Consider the following 23607-nt stretch of genomic DNA (forward strand, 5'->3'; position numbering starts at 1 on the left):
TTTTTGACTTTTTTACTCCCACAATCAATTCCATAAGCACTTTAGGGAGAAATAGGTGAGTATATACGCAGCCTTATGGCCTCTACACATTGGGAGAAATTTTTGTCAAAAATTGCTTTTTTGAAGGAAATTCCCTGCAGCTTTGTAGGGTGAAACGTCAAATTTCTGTCAAAAACTCAATTTTTGACGAAAATTGCTCCCAATTTGTAGACGTCTTTAGTTTCTTTCTATGTAAACAATATCAATGACACGAACCTTGGTATTACTTTTTATAGCTTAGACGATTTCTTTATACAAATTGTATGAAAATGACAATTAAAAGATGGAAATAAAATATTAATTCTAAAATGCCTTCATTTGAAAACTCTAATATAAAAGAAAGTCAAAAATTATCTCTACTTCTCATTATAGCACCTTATATCCAAACCAAATCAATTTCGAAAGTATTTTTCGAAGTATTTTTCGAAAGTACTCTGCAGCTTTCATTCGAAAATTTCTAAAGCAGGCAGCAAAGTCTTAAACATCTTACACTGAATAAATCTGTATTCGATGCAAACTCGCATAAACTTCTCTTAAATCACTTTCTGACTTTTGATGACGTCGGAGACGGTCAAAAAGGTGATTTTGCGGAAAATTAAATACCCAGAGTCAATATAAAAATATTATTCATACAGAAAATGTAATTAATTCTATTTTTTGTCCCAGAATTTTGCCAAAAGTCCAGAAAACCAAAAAGACAAATTAACATATCCATTGAATTGAACATTCTCTTTTCCTTTTGCATAGTAATGTCCCTCCATTCCATTTAATTCTCTTTACACATAAAATTAATTTGATTGAAAAGAAGAAAAAACAACTAGAAAATATCAGTTTTTTCACAGAAACCCTCACTCTACCTGCTTCACCATTCATTCAACTTCAACATTTCATTCACAAAAAAGCTTTTCCAAGAAATACTCTGCGATATCGTTATGTGCTAATTGCACTTGTTACACAATTTCTCCTATCATTTTCTCTCTGGTCTTTCTCTCCCCCATCAATCGCATAACACTTCCAATTAGTGCTAAAGAAAAAAAATTGTATCACAAATTCCGTATAAAACAGACCCCAGAGAGACAATTGAAAAGGAAAAGAAATTGACCCCGTTCACACAATTTGCTATTTTAATTCATCACAATTAATTACTTTATTAAATCGTCTGGGGTCTGGGGTGGAACTCTTGTAAATAAAACACTTTACGTGTTGTATGAATGAATTTCTTGTGAAATAATCCTATTTTACACACTTATGGTGCTGTTATAATGAAAAGTGAAAAGAAGAAATCTTTCTCCTTAATATGTTTTTTAGTACATGTCTGTTCTTATTTTTTCAAAGAAAAGTCGATAACACAGAAGTATATGAGAACAGACATGTACTTACAAAATGTTCTGGAAAAAGATTTCCCCTTTTCATTTTTCAATGAACATGTTTTTGATAGTAGGGTAAAGTGATATAATTTGGAATCAGTGTTATAAGTTGGACAATTTGCGGTACAAGTTGGACATGGCTTTTTTCTTGAAAAATACAGTACAAAATTTGTTTTTAAGCACAAGGAACCAAATTATAAAACTAAAGCATTAAAAATATACAAATAAAAATGAAGTACTAAATTTATCAAGACAAAAAGCTCTGTCCAAATTGTACCATTATTGTCCAACTTGTACCACTTTACCCTACTTTACTGTTCTCAAGTGCTTCTGCATTAACGACTTTACTTTGTGTTGGTTCCTGTATCGACTGTTTTTGCCAGTCTTCTCCGTGTTCTAAAACCACCAAACAGTCGTGACAGGTACCAATGTTTATTTGAAAATAAAAAGAAGATATCCTTCTCTTGAACACTTTTTAGCACATGACTGTTGTCAAATGCTTCTACATAATCGATCTTAGCTTCGGTTCCAGTCACCAATGTTTGGTGACTTTGGAATATGACAAGGTCTGGAGAAATTATTCGAAAGTCGAGACAGAAATCAACTCGAAAAAGTCGATAATACAGATGCAATTGAGAACAGTCATGTGCTAAAAAAAATGTTCCGGAGAAAGATTTTTCCTTTTCATTTGTCATCGGCATAGCACCATTATTTATTTAATTATTGTTTTTTTTCTTTTTTAATGAAAAACTCAGATCAATAAGTATTTCAAGTTTTTTTAAATCATAAAAATCGAAATTAGATTAGAATTAGATGATACAAAGTGTTTAGTATTAAACTAGTGTAAATCACTTTAATTTTGAATTTATTATTTAAAAGTCTCACAGATGGAGAAATTAGATCCTCCCATTTTATTATAATTCTTTTGCTTGTACTAATTTATCTACATGATATCTCACCTGACTTGTACTAAAAAAAAAACGGACGTTCAATATAACACAGTATAAAACAGGAGATATTGAATAGAGCTTCCAAGATATTTTGTCTAAAGGATATGCTACAGAGCTAATTAGTCAGTTTAGTACACGACCTAACATGGGAAAAAATCTTTGTTCGAAAAATTTAATATTTCCACCTTTACATTTTAGAACACGTAACATTCGAAATGGTGTAATTAAATTGAGATACACTGTTGCAATTCTCAATTTATCAGACTCCTTGGTGCTATTCCAATGAGAAAATTAACATGGGTTTTTAGTACTTCACTGATTTCAAGTGCTTCTACAACTAGTTAATCGACTTTTCTTTTTATTGCTTTCTTTCCTGTCACGAGTCACAACTCACTGTTATTTGATAATTTTAGAACACTGCGAGGATTCGGAAAACAATCGAGGCACGAACCAACACAAAGAAAAGTCGATAATGCAGAAACATTTGAGAATAAAGTACTAAAAAATATGTTCATTATAAATTGGAATAGCACAATTTCTCATTTATTGCGGAATGGTTGTTTCCGTATTTACGTACTAAAAATATGCTAAAAATGTTTAGTACTAAATGTACTAAAAAATGTTTAGTACAAACGTTTTTCAATATCTATCTCCGTTATAAAATTAGACTTTACAATTCGAGTTCTATGGTCTCTAACGATTTTGACAATGGATTGCTACGTCATGTTCACGTCACAGAAAGGAACTTCTGTGAACTGAAAGGAAAAACCATACAAGAAACTATAAATCCGGTAGGCAAATTCATTTAAATGGGAATTGAATCTCCTGTTTACTGCCCCAAATACACAATCAGAACTTTTCACTGAAGTATTCCATGCATTGCAACACAAATTAGTTCAATTTAAAAGAAAAAAAAGTTCTCCTACAGAGCAAACCTTTTAGTAAAACTATTCAGTGAAAGGGCTTTTCAAACCCAGAAAAAAAATCGTCAAGAGAATGGAAAACAACCAACAAAAAAGTTACATTTAGTTCTTTTCCTTCGCCAACCAGTGGCAACATAATTTTGTAGTTCGTGACACCAGTGAAAGATATTCCATCTCGAAAGTCAAATAATGTGTTATTTTCCAAATTACCTACTCAAAGTTTACACACAAGAAGCTAAAAAAAAAAGAATTGGAGGCGTTTAACGGGATACCCATTGAGACTTTCTTGCAATCCCTCAATCGCGATAGTGAACATTCGAATGAGCTTCAATTCACAATTCCATCCATAACACCTGCAATAATTCAATCATTCCACAGCGCCACAAACTCTCCTCCATCTCGTTTAATCCAGTCGCCAAATTAACAAATTACTCAAGATTTTATCTGATGCTGAGACATGTGCGAGAGAAGGTGAAAGAGAGGCTCAAACGCCACACTTTAGCAAGATAACCTGAGGGGGCGTCAATGTGGGGAGATTGACACGGACTTTCAGCGGGGGTGGACGCAATGGGAGGTCACCGAGTTGTGGAAGGAAAAAGAGGCAAACACACAGGAATTATCATAAAAATTGCAATATTCATCTTTTAATTTAAAAAGGGTGGCAAAGCGCCCAGGCTTTGCGAAGTGCCAAAACTCGTGACTTAGATGTTATACCTCAAAAGTACTTTCGCACCATTTAAATGGTAATCGGTGGAGAAATCCGAAAAAGTTAAAATAACATTCCGGAAATGTTTATTTTACCCTGCAGTATTGATCCGAAATCGGTGTAAATATTATACTTTTCAGGTGGATTAGGGGTTAAATCTACCCTTTTTCATGTTAGTTTTACCTTTAAAAAGGTGTAAAATTAACATTAAAAAATATTGATATATTTTTACACCTAAAAAGTGTTAAAGTTATGACGCAAAAAAGTTAATCGCGTTCCCATTTTTATCTCAGTGTTAAAATAGATTCGATTTTCGGGCAAAACTTACTTGTTGGTTCTCAACCGGTTCATTGCTGGTTCGCAACCGATTTGAACCGATTTATAAATCACTCAAAATATTGCTCAAAATACACTTCAATAGCAACATAATTGAATTTCGAATAAAAATTCGAATTTGATTCTTTTGCAATGGATGGATCAAATTTCAAACCCTGAATGCACATTTATCATAATAGAACATGTTAATTTGATCCACCCTTCGTAAAAGGATCAAATTTGGATCAATTTGATCCTTATATTTTTACTAGTATGTGTCCTTAATGACAAAGAGAATTGCGAACTCCAAGCCACGTTTGAAAGGAGGATTGACGGTAGATCTTTATCTACGTAGTACAGGCTTAGTCGTATGGCTTAATGCTGTAACTTCTTAGCAATCACAATTTTTTGGAAAAATTTGACTTAGAATTAGATTACGAAAGATAAGTAACCTAAAGCGTGTCCTGGATTTAAATGACAAGTTTTCGACATGAAGTTAGTCACAATAGGAATTGAGTTTTGTTTTGAGTTTTTTACGTTTCAAGAGAATTTCGTCAGCTTTTCATTTCTGAAAAAAATATTGAAAAAGGTTGTGTTTTGGCTGAGAAAAGTGATAAAAATGGAGAACCTGCGCAAATTGATCGTGGACACGTACCTAAAAAATCCAAAAGCGAGCTATTCTGAAATCGGAAGGATCACCGGAAAGTGTCCATTCACGGTGCGAAGGGTTATATTACGCTTCAAGGAACTTAAGACTGTTGTTCGATAGTCAGGATGTGGCAGAAAACCTGGAGCTGTAGACAAGAGGATGGAGAAGAGAGTGTTGGCGCTTTTCCAGAAGCAACCTTGCCTTTCAGTCAGAGATGTGGGCAAAAAGCTGGGTATCTCCAAGAGCTTAGTGCAGAGAATCAAAGAGAATAACGGATTGATAACGTACAAAGCTCAAACTGCTCCCCATCGCACGGACAAGCAGAAGCAAAGTGCCAAAACGTGGTCGAGAAATCTGAGTGATCGAGTTTTGAAAGGCTTTCAAGGATGCATTTTGATGGACGACGAAACTGTCGTAAAAGGTGAATTTACTCAGTTGCCCGGCCAACAGTTTTACACGGCGAAGACTCGTACGGATGTAGCCAGGTAGCCAGCAAGTGCATGTTCAAAGAGTACGACAGGTTCCTGAAGAAATATGTGGTTTGGATGGCAATCTGCTCTTGTGGACGTCGCAGCAAAGAATTGTTCGTGACAGGGACGATGAACGTGGATATCTACATTAAAGAGTGCCTCCAAAAACGACTTTTGACACTGTATCAAAGCCACGACATCCCTGCTCTATTTTGGCCTGATTTGGCATCATGTCATTACGCGAAAGCCACCCTGGAATGGTTTGCCAACAACAATGTCAAATATTTAGATAAGAAGGTCAACCCGCCCTGCACTCCAGAAGTCCGCCCCATTGAGAAATACTGGGGAATTTTGAAAGGAGACTTGAAGAAAAAGGCTAATCCAGCCAAAAATTTGCAGGACTTCGCACGAAAGTGAAAGACAGTCGTCAGAGATCGTGGGGACGACCTTGTCCAGAGCCTTATGAGGGGGAGTAAATAAGATGGTGCGAGATTTCGCGTTGAATAAAAAAAACCATAAAGTGGATTTGAATCACAATGAAATACCCTTTCAAGAAATGTAAATAGTATTTTTATATGTACTATAGTTTTTTAATGAGAGTCATTTGTCTTCTTGTCATTTAAATTCGGGACTTGCTTTAAGTTCTCAAAAAGCAGTGAAATTGCTCGCTATTTAAGATTTTGAGAACTTCGGGAACTGGGCTAAGCCTCTAGTCTAAAGACCGCTTAGGGGAAAAGAAGTCAGAGTTGCGAAACCCTTTGCCTTGGATCAACCAAATATTAAACGATACAAAGTCGTACGGACGACTGTAGAAAGCCCATACAACCACGAGATGCTTGATTAGTACCGCGAGATAAGCTTCAAAGGACTAGTATTCTAGTTCGCAATTATGAGGACAACCTAGTCAAAAAAAAAGCTTGAAGAGTAGACTATGCATCGAGGAGATAAATCTGATGCATCATCCAATGCACCCAAGGCGTTAACCAGGTCATTAGAAGTGCTGAACTGGGAAACAGTGGTGCTAACATGGTGACATATGTTAACTCTTTCGAATCTTTTAGAACGGTCCCTCGGGATTAACTGATTTTTCTACCACGAGGCAAAAGTGGCACTCTGTGAAACCACTACACTACTCTCCAGAGGAAGCCAGACTCATTCTGTGGAAGGAAATTTCCGCATCAGATTTTGTCGAACTAAGGGAAAACCTGCTTCCTAGTGGTGACCAAGATTAGGAAACATGAAAGTCTCTCAATCGTTTAAGAAGCGGTGTAAGACCGTATTCAGACTAGAGGTTTAGCCCAGTTCTCAAGGGTCTCAAAACCTTAAACAGCAACCGATTTTATTCATTTTTCAAAATGTAATAGGTCATTTGCCCTTAATAATCCAACCCTAAGTCAACATTTTTCAAAAGATCTTGACTAATAAGATATTAGAGAAGTTAAGCCATATGGCTAAGCCTTAGGTCTGAAGCCCGTATAAAGCGTTCGAGATTTCGCAGGCGACGATAGAAATTCTCCGAATGGGACGTTAGTATTTGACTGCATTCAAACTACCCATATAAGATTGAAACTTAATGTCGGCAAGTCATCCGATCATTGATTCCAAAAGACTTAAGACAGATATATTCCAGCAATTGTGTCAGGCAGGTTAAAATTTGGTTAGAATAGGTTAGAACTCCAAATCAGAGAATAGAAAAGAATCCCCTGGTAAAATTGAGAATTGAGCCCACGTCAGTTCATGCACGAAAGCTGTATCGGTGGAACTACAGATGATCTGCCACGAAACCCTTACCGCATTACGAATATTAAGAATCAGTTGCAACTTTAACATCGCACCTTGTCAGACAGAAAGCACGACAGGCCCACGTTCATTGGCATGTACAACAAACACTGATAAATCAATGAATGTCCAACAGATTCTCTTTGATGATTACAAACCACGAGTTGAGCAGAAAAAAGAGAAAGGGAGACTTTCATGAATGACTTGGAAGAAGGTGAAAACAGCACGAATTTAAAAAAAAAAAAACATCAACCAAAGAACGATATTGCGAATTTGAAAACAGTGGCAATTGAGAAGGAATATTGTTGTTTTGAGATAGAGTCCCGAGATATTGGGCCAAAACAATATCAGAAAAAAAGTGACGTTGAAATGAAACTTTGCCACTATCAATCACCCTCAATAAATTGTGCGAGAGAATTGGAAGCATTTGAAGCGGAAATTGCGAATAAATCCCACAACTGTTGTGAGATCAATAAACTGATAGTAAATCACAGAAGTGCTAATTTTGCTCTATCGTGCACGACTTTTTTTTCGTTGTTGTTACTTCATTCTTGTAACAGCTTTCATCCAACACAGACACACACCGCGATAACATTGTCCAACAGAAAAGGCACTTGACTTGGCTAGTAAACAGATTTTTTCCCTCCCACTCCATTTTCATTCATACACTCAACTGTCCCGCAATTCATTGAGAAGAATAAATGAAGGTCTGCACATTTTCAACATTAACTTTTTCTTCTCATTTTCTTTTGACATTTTGCAGGGCATCTCAACCTCATGACACTATGCAGAAGCCCTATTCCAATTCCTTCACTATCCCTAAAGGAAAACTCTGAACTCGAGGAGAAAATTAAGCACGTGCCAAAAAACCATTAAATTGACTAATATCTGCAGAACACGAAATTTTACTCCCTTTTCTCATTTTGGGTAAAAAGTGAATTTTACTTTTGTTTGAATATCTGGCCACACCGTTTTACCTTAAATTCATACAAATTTTATAAGATTTTAAGTGAAAATAATAGGGTAAGTGTGCCAAATTCCGGCCAGCTTGCAATTCCGGCCACCTTTTTTGTTCCTCGAATTTTCATGAATTTTTGGTTTTTACATACACTAGAGATTATACAGTGCAAAAGAATAACAAAAAAATGTAGCTTCGACAAACGAGATGACGTGAAAAAGGCATTGGAAGAATTCCTAAAGGGCAAGGAACTATGAGAATGAAGGTGGCCGAAATAAGGCACCAAAGCTATGTCAACATTTTTATTCATTTTAAAATGTATTAAGAATGATTTTAAAGTAAATAAAGACGATAAACTGTCTACAAGGTTCCAAGCAACATTCCTTAAAAAGTAATAAAAATATTCAATTTATATTAATAATATTGCATTTAAAACTTGAGACCTTGGCGCTTGCATGCAACTATGCCGAAATTTGGCACATTTACCCTATTTATATGTACAGCCCCACTATTGTACTAATATTTGTACAGGGACATGAATCAGAAATATATTATTATTATTATTATAAAATGAATAAACAGCATAAAATTATAGTAAATAAAGTGCGAGGTTCGTGTTTTGGCTAACTTATACATATAGTACACGTTCAGTTTGCACATTTTCTTGTATTTTTCCCTTAGGCTTTGATTTGGTAAACAATGTAATTTTTACTTTAAAAAAACGTAATATCATAGAGTTTAGCTCAAATTATAATTCAAATATTTAGTACTTTAAATTATATAAAGGTATAATGAAATAGCTGAGACGCGCACCATTGTCTACACTTTTACAAATCATTTTTTCTATTTTTTTTCTCTAAATCTACTTAGGTTTTCTTCGTTGAAGACAAATAGTGCTGTAGAAATATAAAATATCCAAAGAGACATTCCAGAATAACTATTAATCGGTTTATTTTATACACTTGATCGTTATAATTTGTAGCCATCTTTATGTACTTTTAATGTTTAATATATTTCTACCTAGACCTCAAGAACTTAACTTCTCAAAACTGTACAAAATACAATATTGAAAAAATCCAAAAATTTCCATGCACTTCATTAAAAAAACACACTTAGTACAACTTTTTAGTACAGCCGACACCTTGGTTTGAATATGTTTTTTTTAAGATTGAAAATCACTAAAAAAAACAGTTAAAACAAGTTTAAAATAAGGCAAGGGGAAATAATATCGGAAAATGAAGTTCTTTTTAGTACTAGAGCTAAATTTTAAATAAATACATATTACGCCAACAGCTTTAAGTTTAGGAAGTTAAAAGGCTCTGTATAGATACAATAATATTAATAAGTTTTACACCAATAAATCAAGCTCTATTGAGTTTCTGCTGCAAAGGTGAGGTTATGTCAGTACTAAATATCTTTTGAGGAGATTCTAGTATTATTAGCTTTTTCGACATTGTAGATACACATTTTAGTGCCCTTGGTTATCATCATAACCATAAAAGAATGACATTTTAACAATTTTTCTGTTCGGAATACAATTGACAGACAATTTTTAAATAATTGACTATGACAAATATATCACATTGATGCAATAGTGTTCTAAGCCTCTAAATTTGATATTCCTATAACACTAAAAGGTACAGTCTCCAGTTTAATAAGTTTCAGCTCGAATTACAAGACTTCTCTAGAATATTAATAAACCAAAAACCTTAATTAAATCTATTAAATTACTGTTCTAAATAATGGAGATGAGCTGTACTAAATTATTAATAATCGTTAAGTTCGTTGATCCATTGATCTTCATTGTTTTCTCGTATTAGATCATTAAGCTACACAGAAGCGCTATCACCTAATATGTATGCGTTTTTACTACTCTCTTTACTAAATTTCCTTGTAGCAGCTTTAGTGCACTAGCATCACAAACTCAGTGCTATGTTCACTTAGCTACTGAAGCTCTACGAGTTGTACTAAAATATTTTTACTTATTTTTATTTAGAATGTTACAGCTTTTTAAAGAAATACTTTAAAAATCAAGATTTCAGCCATGTCTTTGTACTAAAAAAGCTTATGCCACCTTAACACCATGAAATCTTCCAGAATCTCAAGGAAATCTATAAATTTCGTTGTTTTAAGTTCGTTTGTTTATGAGTTTTCGTGTTTTCTCGTATTGAAAAAAAACTACATATCATTCATTAAGCTGTACACAAGCGCCATCTCCTAATACGGCGGTTTATTGTATCAGGTTTTGTTGTAGGTATTTATCAGGTTTTGTTGTAGTATCTTTAGTACACTAAGAAATGGAAACCTACCAAATGGTTTATTTTCACGGCGAAATTTTAAGGTGTTAAACAAATCTACAAGTTCTGCATCACAAACGCAGTACTTCTTAAGCTCTCCAAGGTGTACTAAAAACATTTAGCTTATTATTAAGGTCTTCAGGTCGTTAAGAACGCCACTAGTTTTTAAAGAAAAATTGACCAAATAAGAACAAATTGAATTATAGCAACAAATTTTTACCCTTGACCTTTCGTGTACTAAAAACTTTGGGCCACTTTAGTACTACGAAATCTTCCAACTACGTTGGTCTTCGTTTTTTCCGTACTAATAGAAGGTTATATAGGCTATAGGTGATGTATTGAGCTGTATTCAAGCGTTACCTTCTAATAAAAAAACTTATTTATTACTTCTTTTATTATATTTCGTTATCATACCTTTAGTACATTAAAAAGTGGAAAGCTACCTATATACCCTTAAAAACATCACATCTTTTAAAAGAAACATTGTGGCCAAATGAGAATAAATTGAATCACAGCAACAAAAACAAAATGTCAACTACGTGTTTATTTGTACTAAAATCAAAGGCGACACCTTTGTACTAAAAAGTCTGCCAAAATCTCAAAAGTCTGTTTATAATTCTCAGTAAATGCCTCTTTTCGCATTAGTTTTCTTAAATAAAATATCCTAAATACAAAAACATCTCCACAGGCGCCATGAAAATTAACACCAATTAATTAGAACATTTGACACATTCAGCAATTAAAAGCAATAAGAGAAATTAGTATATGGGGAATTGGAAATGCTAAAAATGAGCGAAAAAGTCGCTAAATGACGAAAGTTGAATGATTTCATCAAAATTGATATAAAAGAAGATAAGACCAAAAATGTTTGCCCAAGTGAACTTCACGTGCTACTATAGAAAGCTGACCAGCAATTACACTATATAGAGGAAATCTCTCTGAGCTTAGTAACAAGACTCTCCAGGGCATTGTGACGACTTGCACAGTGAATGAAAGAAGAAAAATTATATAAAATCTATACTGCATATTGAGCTTTATACAGAGACAATTTTGCTGTTTGAATCAACAACACCTGGTCACTATGTGTTAGAGGCTATAGGCGATAATATTACAAATTTATAGCTAAAAGTCCTTGGACTAAAAAAATTGCTCAACATTCTACAATGGCAAGAGAGAAGTTTAGTACACGAGATAATATTGGTTTGGAAGGTAGATACGAGTACATTATGAGTACACTGTGGCAAATATGCCAATGATAATGTCTCATCCACAGAGACTCCTCTTATTTAGTTTTAGCTCATCACTTTTACACGCAACATACTCCTCTCTATATACACAACATTGGAGGTGAGACACGTAGGAAAACCATTGAGTATCTCGTCCCCATGAATGAATGAAGAGTGGATGATTTTGTATGAATTGAAAAGACTACACAAGAGAGTTTTGCGATGTGAATGGAGGAAAATCAATATTTTGCCATTGCTCACTAGCAAAATGTATCCATAGAGAAAATCGCATATATATAACTCTCTCTATATACATTGGAGAAAATTTTTACAACAAAAACCATTAAGAAAAACCCTCTCTCTCTCTATCTATCTCCCTCTCTTTTTCCCCTCAATAAACTGCACCAAAGTGCATGTCCATTGCATTTCAAAATGCAACTGATATTGCTTCGTTTTGTTCAATTTCACTTCTCTAAGCACACAACATCAATAAAATTATAAAACTTTCAGTTGAGAGATCGTGTGGAAATACCAATGAAATTTCTACATTTTACATTTTCGAATAAAATGTTGAGTAAGATTCTCTAAAATAGTTTTTTTTTCAATTTGTGCAAGGAAATTGAGTTATTTCACGTGAGGTTTGGTCATAATACTCACAAAAGAGAGGTTATTGCACTCAGAAAAATACGACATTGAGTTCTTGTCTATCTTTCTAGGTGTGCAATTAAAATTAGAACATGTACTAAAATCAGAAAAGTACTAAAACTAACTATGTGTGCGCTGTAAACACTGTGTTTAGTGGGAGTTCCGCTTTTACAGCCTATGAATGACAACGTCAGAGACAGAATGACTTTCATATAAATTGCCTACTATTAGGAGCCTATTCATAAATTTGGGAATTCCCCTTAGTGTCTGCAAATATTTTTAAAACGGAATGCATTTCTCATGAATATGTTGGAAATAGACCGAAAAATTCTCACTGAAAATGTTTGTATATCACACACCCATCACACCACTTCAGTAACTTATTTCAAAGATATCTCCTGTTGGTATGCAATTTTTCTGCATCACTGGATGAATTCACGGGCTCTCTTCGGTCGGGAAAATGTCAATCAAAATAGGTCTCCCCATGTTTCTTTTCTAGGAATTATTTTCCATTAATTTTTTTTTGTAAATTATTTCCAAAAAATACTACTTAGTACTAAATATTTAGTACATAATATAAGTACCTAATTCCTAATTTTGAAAACCAAATTTTGAACAAATAGGGCTCTTTCATGATTCTATTTGAAGCTCTAACTAGTGCTATATTTGCAATATAGCACAGGTTCCTTCTTACAACAAGTACTAAAAATAATTTTATTAGTACATGTTGTACAATTATTGTCAAACACCACGAGAACTTCCATCATAAGACACATCAATGAATCGTTACGAATTGGTCTAAAAAATTAGTAGGGGAAAGTACTCTCCCTTCGAACGTTCATGCCTTCGAATAATGTGAATTTTCTTTAAGTTTTCCTAAGAGACTTACACATTTCTATTAAATATTAATTAGCTTATTATGAATTATTGATAATTATGCGACGATAATGTGCAAATCTCTTAGGAAAAGTAAAAGAAATTCACATTATTCGAAAGCATTTCGAAGGGAGAGTACTTTCCCCTACGTTTAGTTAATTCTTTATTGATTGAGAAGTTCTATTAAGTCTCTTGAACAAGAGATTTAGTAAACTAAACTATTTATTATAAATTCTGGACAAGTATTAAAAATTTACGAACTATAGGTAAGAAATGGCAAGGAGTTTTAGAACAAGAAGAATTGCTAAATTTCGTAAAGTACTAAAAAAAATACTCCACGATTATTTATTGGCTTTTAGAAAGGGAAGGTACGTGATGAGAAAGAAAAAAAACAATTAAATTTCTAAACTACAAAGTAGAAGGAATTTTTGTGGAGTACTAAAAGCGCAAATATTTTGCAAGAATTCATTAATTTTAAATAATTTTCTTTTAATGAAGAATTTTGTGAAATCCAAAGATCAATGTTGATATATTCCAGAATAGGGATCATGTCGAGGAATATTCCATTAGAATACTTGTTTTCCCATGAGAAAAGAATCTGGGCAAGAAGATCTCTTGCCGGGTTTAGTAATTTTGTACAGAGACTTTTAGGACTTTTAGTGTTTTCGTTTATAACACTAATTATTATAGTTAATTTTACTAAATTTATATTTTAATGATATAAAGAGTAATAAAAAAAAGGTACTTAGTTCATTTCTCCTGGATGAGGGTGGGGTATTTAAGGCTATAGTAATTTTTAGTACACTTCTTTCAATCTTAAGCTACTTAAAAGAAAATTATAATGTGAAAAACAAATTTTAAAAATGGTATCTTTTCGATTTTTCATTAAAAGTGTATCACAAAAATTATGAACTTTAACCTATGAACTAGTTCTAAAATTTAGTACTAATAAAATCAGTTAAAGAAGTGCAACTTAAGAGTAATTATGATTATTACATTAGTCCCCTTTTTATGATTTTGTTTGTACTAATAATTTAATTTAAGATGTATCACAATAATAATGATGTTTGAGTTATAGAGCGGTTCAAAAATTTAGTACTAATAAAAGAACTTGAAGGAGCACGACTCTAAAGCAATAATGATTACTCATTAATTCTCCTTTTAAAGAAAACACAGTTTTTCCAAAGATTTTTTGTGTACTAATAATTTAATTTAAAATGTACCACAAAAAATATGAACTTTAATCTATGGAGTAGTTCTAAAATTTAGTACTAATAAAAGGACTTAAATTATGATTATGAGAGTAATTATGATTATACTTTAGTCCCCTTTTTTTAAAGAAAACACAGTTTTTCCAAAGATTTTTTGTGTACTAATAAATGTACTAAAAATAAAACAATTGATTTTCGCATTCTTCAACACAAGTTTCAACCTCTCCGAGAGAAAATGTATGAATGTAATGTGAAACCGTAAACAAAAATACTTCCTGTTGAACAAACATAAATTTCAATAATTGCAATTTAATCCCTTAAGAAGATTTCTTCAGACGTTTTCACCTCCCGAAAAAAAAAAACACCAAGGTAGAAACAAAAAAAAAACTCTCAATGGATTTAAAGAGAAAACCTTTGCAAAATGAGAGATTTGTATTTTGAAGTCAAACATTGGAGTTTGAAAGGCTTTTGGGGCAGAAAAAATCCTGTTTCTGTGTAAACAGGAAGTTTTAAGAGGGCTTCGGTGTAAACTCCCTCTTTTACAAATTTTACACACCCCATTTGGACAATTTACCTTTAACAAAACCCAAAAGATTCTCAAGGAGTTTCAACAATTGATCTCCGAAAGGACTCTCCTCAATGTACACGATAGCCAAAAAGTGTTAGAAAAAAAATATTCACAAGGATCTTTCTGCATTTTGTCCCTCTTTCTCAAGAGCCAAATACACCTCAAGCAAAGTCGGCAAGATTAACCAGATTATTCAAGAAAAATTGACGAGAAAGAAGGAGCAAAAAGCGGAAGTAAAAAAGATCACATCTCTCTTGTCACATTTGGGACAAACTGAAGAAAATTGAAATTAGCAACAGGCCGCCTTTTAATTTTCTATCTCCCTCAAAACATCAAACATCCGAAGCAATACATGCAATTAAGTTGCTAACTTTTTTTTCTCTTTTACATCTCAACATCCTCCTATCCAGCTAAATGTTAACAGTACAAGAAAAATCAGCTTTTCCGGTGTTGTTAAGCCGAGCAAAAAGAATACTTCCTCGCACAAGCTATTTATGCTAATTTCCTCGCTCATAATGTCCAATCGTAATCACCTCATTTGAGACTTGAATGATCTCTCAATGAAATAAACTTGCAATTAGATCGGAAGAATAAACAACTTCTCTTTGCTAAAGAGGAAATTGGAGAAATTTAGAGAATAAAAGCGGATTCATTAAGGGATTTGTAGTTTTTATAATGATCTTCCGGTAATCTTAATGATCAATTTAGTTGAATTCAATTTATCTTCTTCATAATGAATAATTATAGAAATTTTTATAACTCTCATTAAAAAAAATATGGAGTTTTAGAACAACGAACTGAAGTACTAAAAAAAGATATTAAAAATTATTCCGCTATTGCATAACTTGACAAAATGTCATTTTTATTACTCGATTTTGACAAACTTTTGCGAATCCGACAATTTTAGTACAGATATGTACTAAAAGTAAACTATATAAAACATTAAAATCACATTTATCAGAGGACAATACACTTTGTCAGTCAGAATAGTTGCAACACCATTTAAAATTCAAAAAGAATTCTTGTAATTAGATATCCTTCCTAAATATATCAGTTCTAAATTTTATTTATTTATATTTATTCCATTAAAAGTACAGTATATATACAATTTAAGTAAGTGTTCCAATTTTGATTTAATTGCCACATCTTTAATACAAAGTATATTATAAGTATTAAGTAGAGGTTTAGAATAGAAGAATATATAAAGTAGATTTAGGTGACTTTTACTTAATGAATGAAGTTCTAAATTTTAGAACATCTTTCAATAACTCTTTAATTATTTAAATAATTCACAACTTCTTCAGATTTCTCGCCCTAAATTTTGTGAAATCGGCTAGAGAAGTAAAAATCATGTAAAAATTCAAAGTAACTTCTTTGAAAACTTTTAGTACTAAAGTTTAGAACTAGTCTGTTAAGCAGTTATTTGCCACTGAGCTGAGATAAAATATTTTGAATAATCCAAGAAACTTTAAAAACCCTTTCACGAAAACCGAGAAACCCTGTTAAAATTCTCAAAACTTAAAAAAATGAAAAATTAATGTTTCGTAAAATTCGAGAAATCTTGGAAAGTCTAGTAAATCATGGGAATTCCCATGATTCCCATGAGTTTCTGACAATCCAAGAATTATTAAAAACGTTTCAAGATATCTTGAAAAAATACTTTGCTGAACCTAACAAAATGAAATACAAGAACCTTTGAAAAAATTTAACGAAACCCAAAAGTTTTCGATTAGTTTTCAATGAACTAAAGAAACTTTGAAAACATTTTCACGAAAACAGTTTCGTGAAACACAAGAGTTGTTGAAATTGAAAAATGTTTTGCAAAACGCGAGAAACAAATAAAGTTTGGGTAAACACTGAGAAATTTTGAAAACTGGAATTAAACTTAAAAAATCTCGAAAAATATGTTACTATTGTGAAATCCAAGAAAAGGATTCAAGAAACATAAGAAACCTTGAGAACAGTTAACGAAACTTGACAAACTGCGATAAAATGTTTCATGAAACGCCAGAAGCTTTAAAAAAAATGTGTCGCAAAAACCAAAAATTTATAAAATTTCAGGAAAACCGGAGAAGTCTTGAGAACTAACTTAAAAGACATAAAATCATGAAAAGATTTAGAACAAAATGAGAAATCTTGTAATAAGTTTCACAAAACCTGAAAAATCTTGAGAACAGTCTCTCAAAACCCAAAAAAGTACCGTAAAACGAAAAAACCTGAAAAGTATTTAGCGAAACCCGTTTTATTTCTTAAGGATTCAAGAACGCTAAGAAATCCTCAGAAAAGTTTCACCTGAATTTGAAAATCCATGACAAAAATTTTGTAAAATGTCAACAAAATTCTAGAAAAACCAGTGAAGAACAGTAAAAACTCCAACAAAACTTCAGAAAACTGTCTCATAACCCAAAAAAAATATAAAAGGATACAGAGAAGTGAGAAATCTTGTGATAAGTTTCAGAAAATCCGAAAATCTTCAGAATTGTATTCTAAAACGCAAAAAACACTGAAAATTGTTCAGCGAAACTCAGTTTCTAGGAAAAAGATTCAAGAAAAGGTGCACTGTGACCAAATATTTCTTGAAATGCGGAAAACCTTAAAGAATGTCACTAAACTTCGAGAAAAATCGGAGCAATCTAGAAAATTTTAGAAACTTTTGATAAAATCTTCTAAAAAAAAACTTTCGCAAAACTCAAAAATCCTTGCTAATTGGTTCAACAAAACCTAAAAAAATTGACGAAATGTTCCATTTAAACGCCAGAAATGTAGAAAAAAATGTTTCCCGAAATCTTAGAACCCATGAAACAAGTTTCAAAAATCTTTAAAAAAAAGTTTTATGAAACTCAGAAAACTGTTATAAAATGTTTTATGAAACAATTTCAGGAAAGCCTTGAGAAATAATGAAACAGTTCCGATAAACCGAAAAATCTAATAAAGTTTTGAAATATTAGATATTTGTTTTACGAAACCAACCATAAAATGAAAATCCTTGCTAATCGGTTCAACGAAACCTAAAAAAAAATTGGCGAATTGTTTCATTAGGCGTCAGAAATGTTGAAAAAATGTTTCCTGAAATTTTACAACCTATGAAACAAGTTTCAAAAATCTTTGAGAAGTTTTATGAAACTCAGGAAACTATTATAAAATGTTTTATGAAACAGTTTCAGGAAACCCAGTGAAATCATGAAACAGTTCCGATAAACCTAAAAATCTAATAAAGTTTTGAAAAACCTAGATATTTGTAACGAAACCAATCTGGAAAAATATCATCAAAATTCTAGAAAAATCGGAGCAGTCTTAAAAATTTCAGGAACTTTTGATAAAATCTTCAAAAACAGTTTCGCAGAACCTGAAAATCCTTGCTAATCGGTTCAACGAAACCTAAAAAAAAATTGACGAAATGTTTCATTAGGCACCAGGAAAATTTATTTATTTATTTTATTTATTTATTTATTCATACACTCGAGCCCAATGCGCCCCATACCACTAAAAACCCACAACCCACCCCTACCCTGACGCTGGTACTCGAGCGGCGGCCGCCGCCGTCTTCACAACTGCTTCCACGGGTAAACGGCGGAAACCCTGCTTCAGACCGAATCACAGAATTTACATAATTTATATTACATAAATTTTTAATTGTGAATTTATAAAAGGTTCAGAGCAGGATAGTGGGTAGCGTGAGAAGTTAGCAAAGAGTCGAGGTAAGTGAATGGCTTGAAATTTGAAAAATTCACTTGAATTGAAAAAAATGTTTCCTGAAACCTTAGAAAAATAAATTTCAAAAATCTTTAGTTTTGTCTAAGATGATTAACTAACGAATGGAGCATTTTAATTCCCAAATGGTTTATTTTTCTTAAATTCTTTATAATTTTTAAGCTTTAGATCCCACAAAAATAATTATAACACGAAATGGTAGCCACATAAACAGAGAATATATTTTTATTGAATTTAAAATTTTATTGGTGTTAGATAGAAAATTTTTCAGAAAAATTCAAGAAAATTACGAATTTTACGTCTTTTTCATAAAGGTTTTAGGAACTATTATCCTCGTGCAATCATTATAAATTTTGTGCTGATGACATAACATTACATACTCTTTCATTTGGTAAAAGTTTAAAAAGGATTGCATTTAGTTTTATACCAAAACTAAAAAACCACTTAAGAAAAAATATACCACATTTTTGTACGGAAAATGTATGAGAATGCTCTGCCCTGAGTTTTGTGATGTGAAACACAGAAGACTGTTATAAAATGTTTCATGAAACAGTTTCAGGAAGCCCAGGGAAATCATGAACCTTAGTATTCGTTTTATGAAACTATCCGAAACCCTACAAATAGTTTCGCGAAACCCAAAAGAATCATGATATGGATTTTCTGTAACTCAAATTTCCTTGAGAAAAATGTCTCAAAATATGATAAATCTTGAATTAATTTACTAATTTTGAGAAACAGGAAACATTTATCATTAAATTATTGCAATGAATGACCCCTTGAAAGTAAGAAATATCCTTACAACAAAATCAAGTAAATATTTTTTTTAAATATTTGTAGAATTTGCAAAATTTGTATTCAATAATCGATTTAATAATTTTTTGATAATATAAAATAAAAAATCACTCACCGGTATTTTGGAAGTTCTCAGGAATTCCAGCAAAGCTTCCAGGGATCCTAACGTCGAAGCCTGCACATAAACACCACGTTCGCTCAATTTAATACTGCTGAGAGCAGATTTCAGCTCCTTGGCCACTTCCTCCCTGCAATCAAAGTGTTCATTGAGCTCCTGATTAGTTCCCAATCCCTCCCCAAAAAAAAAACAGAAAAGAAACTCACTTGAGAATATCAACTTCATCGGGTTTCTGAGCAACAAGCATATTGAGTCCAGCAATAGCTTTTTCCAATTCCTTGGCAGCAATCTTGACCCCCTGAGCAGCCACAACTTCCTTGTACTCAATGTAGGCATTCTTCACTCGGAGCTCCTTCAGTGGCTGCGGCATCAACAGAGATCGTATTTGAGTTACAATGGGCCCCTCAGTTCCCGCCAGGATCATCGTCACCCCCTCGCGGAGTTTCCCATTAATGAGGATGGCATCAATAGTGGTTCCCAGGCCAGGGATGGCTTTAACTTCCAACACCGTGGCCTGGAGATCCTCACTGTACATGAGGCGACGCGTGAGGAGATTTTGGCAGGATTCCACGATCAAGTATAACAAGTTTCCCATTCCCTCTCCCGTGATGGCGCTAGTGGGCACTAAGGAGACATAGCTTTTGACATCGGGATTTTCATAGAAGAGAGCAGCATTCATTCCTTGCTCTGCAAATTGCGTGATTACCTCCTTAGCGCGCTTCTGAAACTCAATTTGAGTATTCTCCGGCTGCCCTTTGATCACATCCCGGACATCTTTCCTGCCCATCGTACCCCAATCGTACAGCCGATCGATTTTATTCAAGGCGACGATAAATGGCGTCTTTCGAGCCTTTAGCAAATTCAGTGATTCAATTGTTTGCGGTTCCAGGCCGTGCATTATGTCCACAACAAGAATGGCAATATCACAGAGAGATGATCCACGACTCCGGAGATTGCTGAAGGATTCGTGCCCAGGGGTATCAATAATCAGCAATCCTGGCAATTTGAAGTCCATCTCTGAGGCTCCTCGGACAAATCTCGTTTGCTCCTTTATGGCATCGATTGGGACATTTGTTGCTCCAATTTGCTGGGTAATTCCACCAGCTTCACTGTCCTGGACATGAGTCCGACGGAGTTTGTCCAGAATCTTGGTTTTTCCCGTGTCTACGTGGCCCAGGACACAAACCACAGCTGCCCGGAGATTGTCTGTTGTCCTCTTTTTCTCTGCTTCCTGCCGACGTTTTTCAATTCTGGCTCTTGCTTTCTCCCTCTTCCGTTCGGCATCTGTCCGGTGATCATCATCGGAATCCTCCTCAGAATCACTTTCTTCTTCGTCAGATTCCTCCTCACTCTCTTCCTCCTCCGAAGCCGATCCCTTGACTTGAGATTCAACTTTTGCCTCCTGCTTCACTTCCTCGGATTCATCTTCTGAGGATGTGGCATCCCAGGCGTCTTTGACATCATCCTCAGAAGTCTTTTCTTTCTCAGGCTTTGCCTCAACTTCTGGCTCCTCTGGCTTCTCATCCGGCGATGATTCCTTCTTCTCCTCCCCATCGGCTGCCACTTGGTCCTTCTTCTTCGTCCGGACACGTGTTCCCGGCCTTGGAGCTCTCTTTCCTGCCTCCGGGACTTCAACTCCTTGAGCCTTAAGAGCTTCCAGCATTGCCTGAGCTCGTGCCTTTTCCTGTTTCTGCTTCGCAGACAGGAGTTTCCCTTCAGCCTTGAGCCTCTCCTTGCGCTCCTTCTCCTTCTGCTTCTTCTTCTCCTTGCGCTCCTGCTCCTGCCTCAGTGCTTCCTGGCGCTGCTGCTCAGCTTCCTCCAGCCTTCTTATCCTCTCTTCCTCCTCCTGCTTTGCCCGTTCCTCCTCCTCCTTCAGCTTCTTCAGACGCTCCTGCATCGCAGCCACAAGATGCTTACTCGGTCCCTTCTTCCCCTTTTCCGGTTCTTTGGCCTTCTCTGCTGCTTCTGCCTTCTCCTTCTTTTCCTTCTTCTTTTTCTTCTTATCCTCCTTGCTGGTCTTCTCTTCCTCGTCTCCCTGAGGATCCTCTGGAACTGGTGCTTCCTCCTCAACTTTTTCCGGCTCCTTCGGTACCTGCTTGGCCAGAGCTGCCTCCCTCTTCTGCCTTTCCTTCTTCTCCTTCTTCTTCTGCGCTGCCGTCTTCACTGTTGCCATTTCCTCTTCCACATCATTGTCTGCATTGAAATCATCATCAAGAGCTTCATCAATTTGCTTTGAGAAACTCAGCTTATGATCACGACCTTTACCTGCAACTTTTTTCTTCCTCTCAGCCTGAGATTCCCCATCGGCTACTCCCTCGGAGGATCCAGCCGGCTTCCCTCCAGCATATTCAATCTGCAACTCTGCCAGAAGCTTCTCAATATCCTCCTCATCATCCTCATTCCTCTTCTTCTTGGACTTTTTGCTCTTCTTCCCACCCTGGGGTTCTCTAGGTGCCTCCTCCTCAACACTACCCTGCCTCTTGGGCTCCTTACCCTTCTTCCCGCCTTTTGTTTTCCTCCCAACGTCCTCCTCTTCACTCAATTCAGCTTTCTCCTCGCTGTCCACGTCATTGTCAGAGTCAACATTTAGCAGGGCAAATCCACCCTTTTTGGCCTTCTTCCCCTTGGCCGGCACAATGACAGCCTCCTCATCGTCCTCCTCCGACTCATCTTTGCATCCCTTACCCTTTTCCTTTCCCGAAACTGTCGATTTCTTCGTGTTTTCCTCCTCAGACTCACTCTCCTTCACCGTCTTCTTCTTCTCCTTCCTCACCTTCCGGCTCCTCGAGGCATCCTCAGTGTCTGAGGATGCTGCAGCATTCTGCTGAACCTCAACATCACTCTCCCTGCAATGATCCCGATGGAAAAGCCCAGAAAATTAAGGTGAAAGGACTCAGGAAAATGTGCAAAGCTCAAATACTGCATTTCTACTCACACTTCCTCATCTTTGGCCAGCTCCTTCTTCCCACGTCGTGCCTTCACCATCCTGGACTACTTGAATGCACTGTAACTACCTAAAAAGCACAATTTTGCGAAATTCCCGTCAAAATGTGTTTCCAAGAAATGTTGCAAAAATTTTCTAGGTTAACTTTGATTTTTAAAAGTGAAAAATTCCGCAAGAGGTCCTGACCCAGCAGCACAAAGATGCCTTACATAAGTTTTACATGTTAGTGCATGTAAGCCCTTACTAATCACTATCGCTTATGGAGGCTTAACGCTTAACACGGTATATCGTCAGTTAAATCAGCATTTATCGTAACTTCATTTTTGCGATTTTGAGATATATACATATTTGAAATCAGCGTAATATTGTTTATTAAAAGCACTTGTGAAAAAAAAACTTTTATAAGCCCAATAAAAATTATCGTAAGTGCCCTTAATTAAGAAAAATTTATCAGAATTTGTCGTAACTTCCATTTTTGGGGAAGTTACGACAAATTTCCATACAAAATTTTCAATAATCAGCATTTGCCGTAACTTCTTTTGCTCACTTGCGTGACTTGTAATTTGCATCAAAATTGCAATATTTCTCAACAAAACGTTTATAAACTCTTCCAAATATCGAAATACAGTGCGAATAGTGTAACATGAAATCATTTTAATTCAATATTTGTGAGAAAAATTGAGAAAAAATCCCTACCCATCTGTCATTAATTCAAAACAAAACAAGCGACGTGGCGAACAAAATTTATTAAATAAAATTTATAAAATTTAAGCTTTTAGGGACAGGGATAAGAGTTTAATTGACTAATTTAGTGAAATAAAGGCACTCATTATCACTAAAGTAATTAAAATTGATATAATGTGTTTTTGAAAATTGTCGTAACTTCCAAGATCTCCATACATTGGAAGTTACGGCTTTATAAACGATGCAAGTTACGATAAAATCTTATTGTGTTTCATCGAACATATATCTCAATATCTCAGCTTTTAAATAATTTTATAAAGATTTTCTCGAGTTAACTTACAGTTTATTAGTGCCAATTTTATTATTTTGACTCAAAAGT

General features: G+C 34.5%; 1 protein-coding gene across 3 annotated transcripts in view; it reads right to left on the bottom strand.

Moving 5' to 3' along the window:
* LOC129800713 (eukaryotic translation initiation factor 5B) overlaps positions 1-22706 on the bottom strand; it is a 151376-nt gene extending 128670 nt beyond the window's left edge. For 2 of the 3 annotated variants that reach the window (XM_055845311.1, XM_055845310.1), the window contains exons 1-3: positions 22536-22706; positions 19807-22446; positions 19598-19730 (exon numbers count right to left, since the gene is read on the bottom strand). In XM_055845311.1, the coding sequence (XP_055701286.1) occupies positions 19598-19730; positions 19807-22446; positions 22536-22585 (2823 nt within the window). In that variant the 5' untranslated portion in view covers positions 22586-22706. The remainder of the gene's footprint in view (positions 1-19597; positions 19731-19806; positions 22447-22535) is intronic. The other variant, XM_055845312.1, reaches the window with a different exon arrangement.
* Positions 22707-23607: the final 901 nt, after the last annotated feature.

This window comes from Phlebotomus papatasi, chromosome 2, assembly GCF_024763615.1.
Source record: "Phlebotomus papatasi isolate M1 chromosome 2, Ppap_2.1, whole genome shotgun sequence".
In the NCBI taxonomy this organism is placed as follows: domain Eukaryota; kingdom Metazoa; phylum Arthropoda; class Insecta; order Diptera; family Psychodidae; genus Phlebotomus; species Phlebotomus papatasi.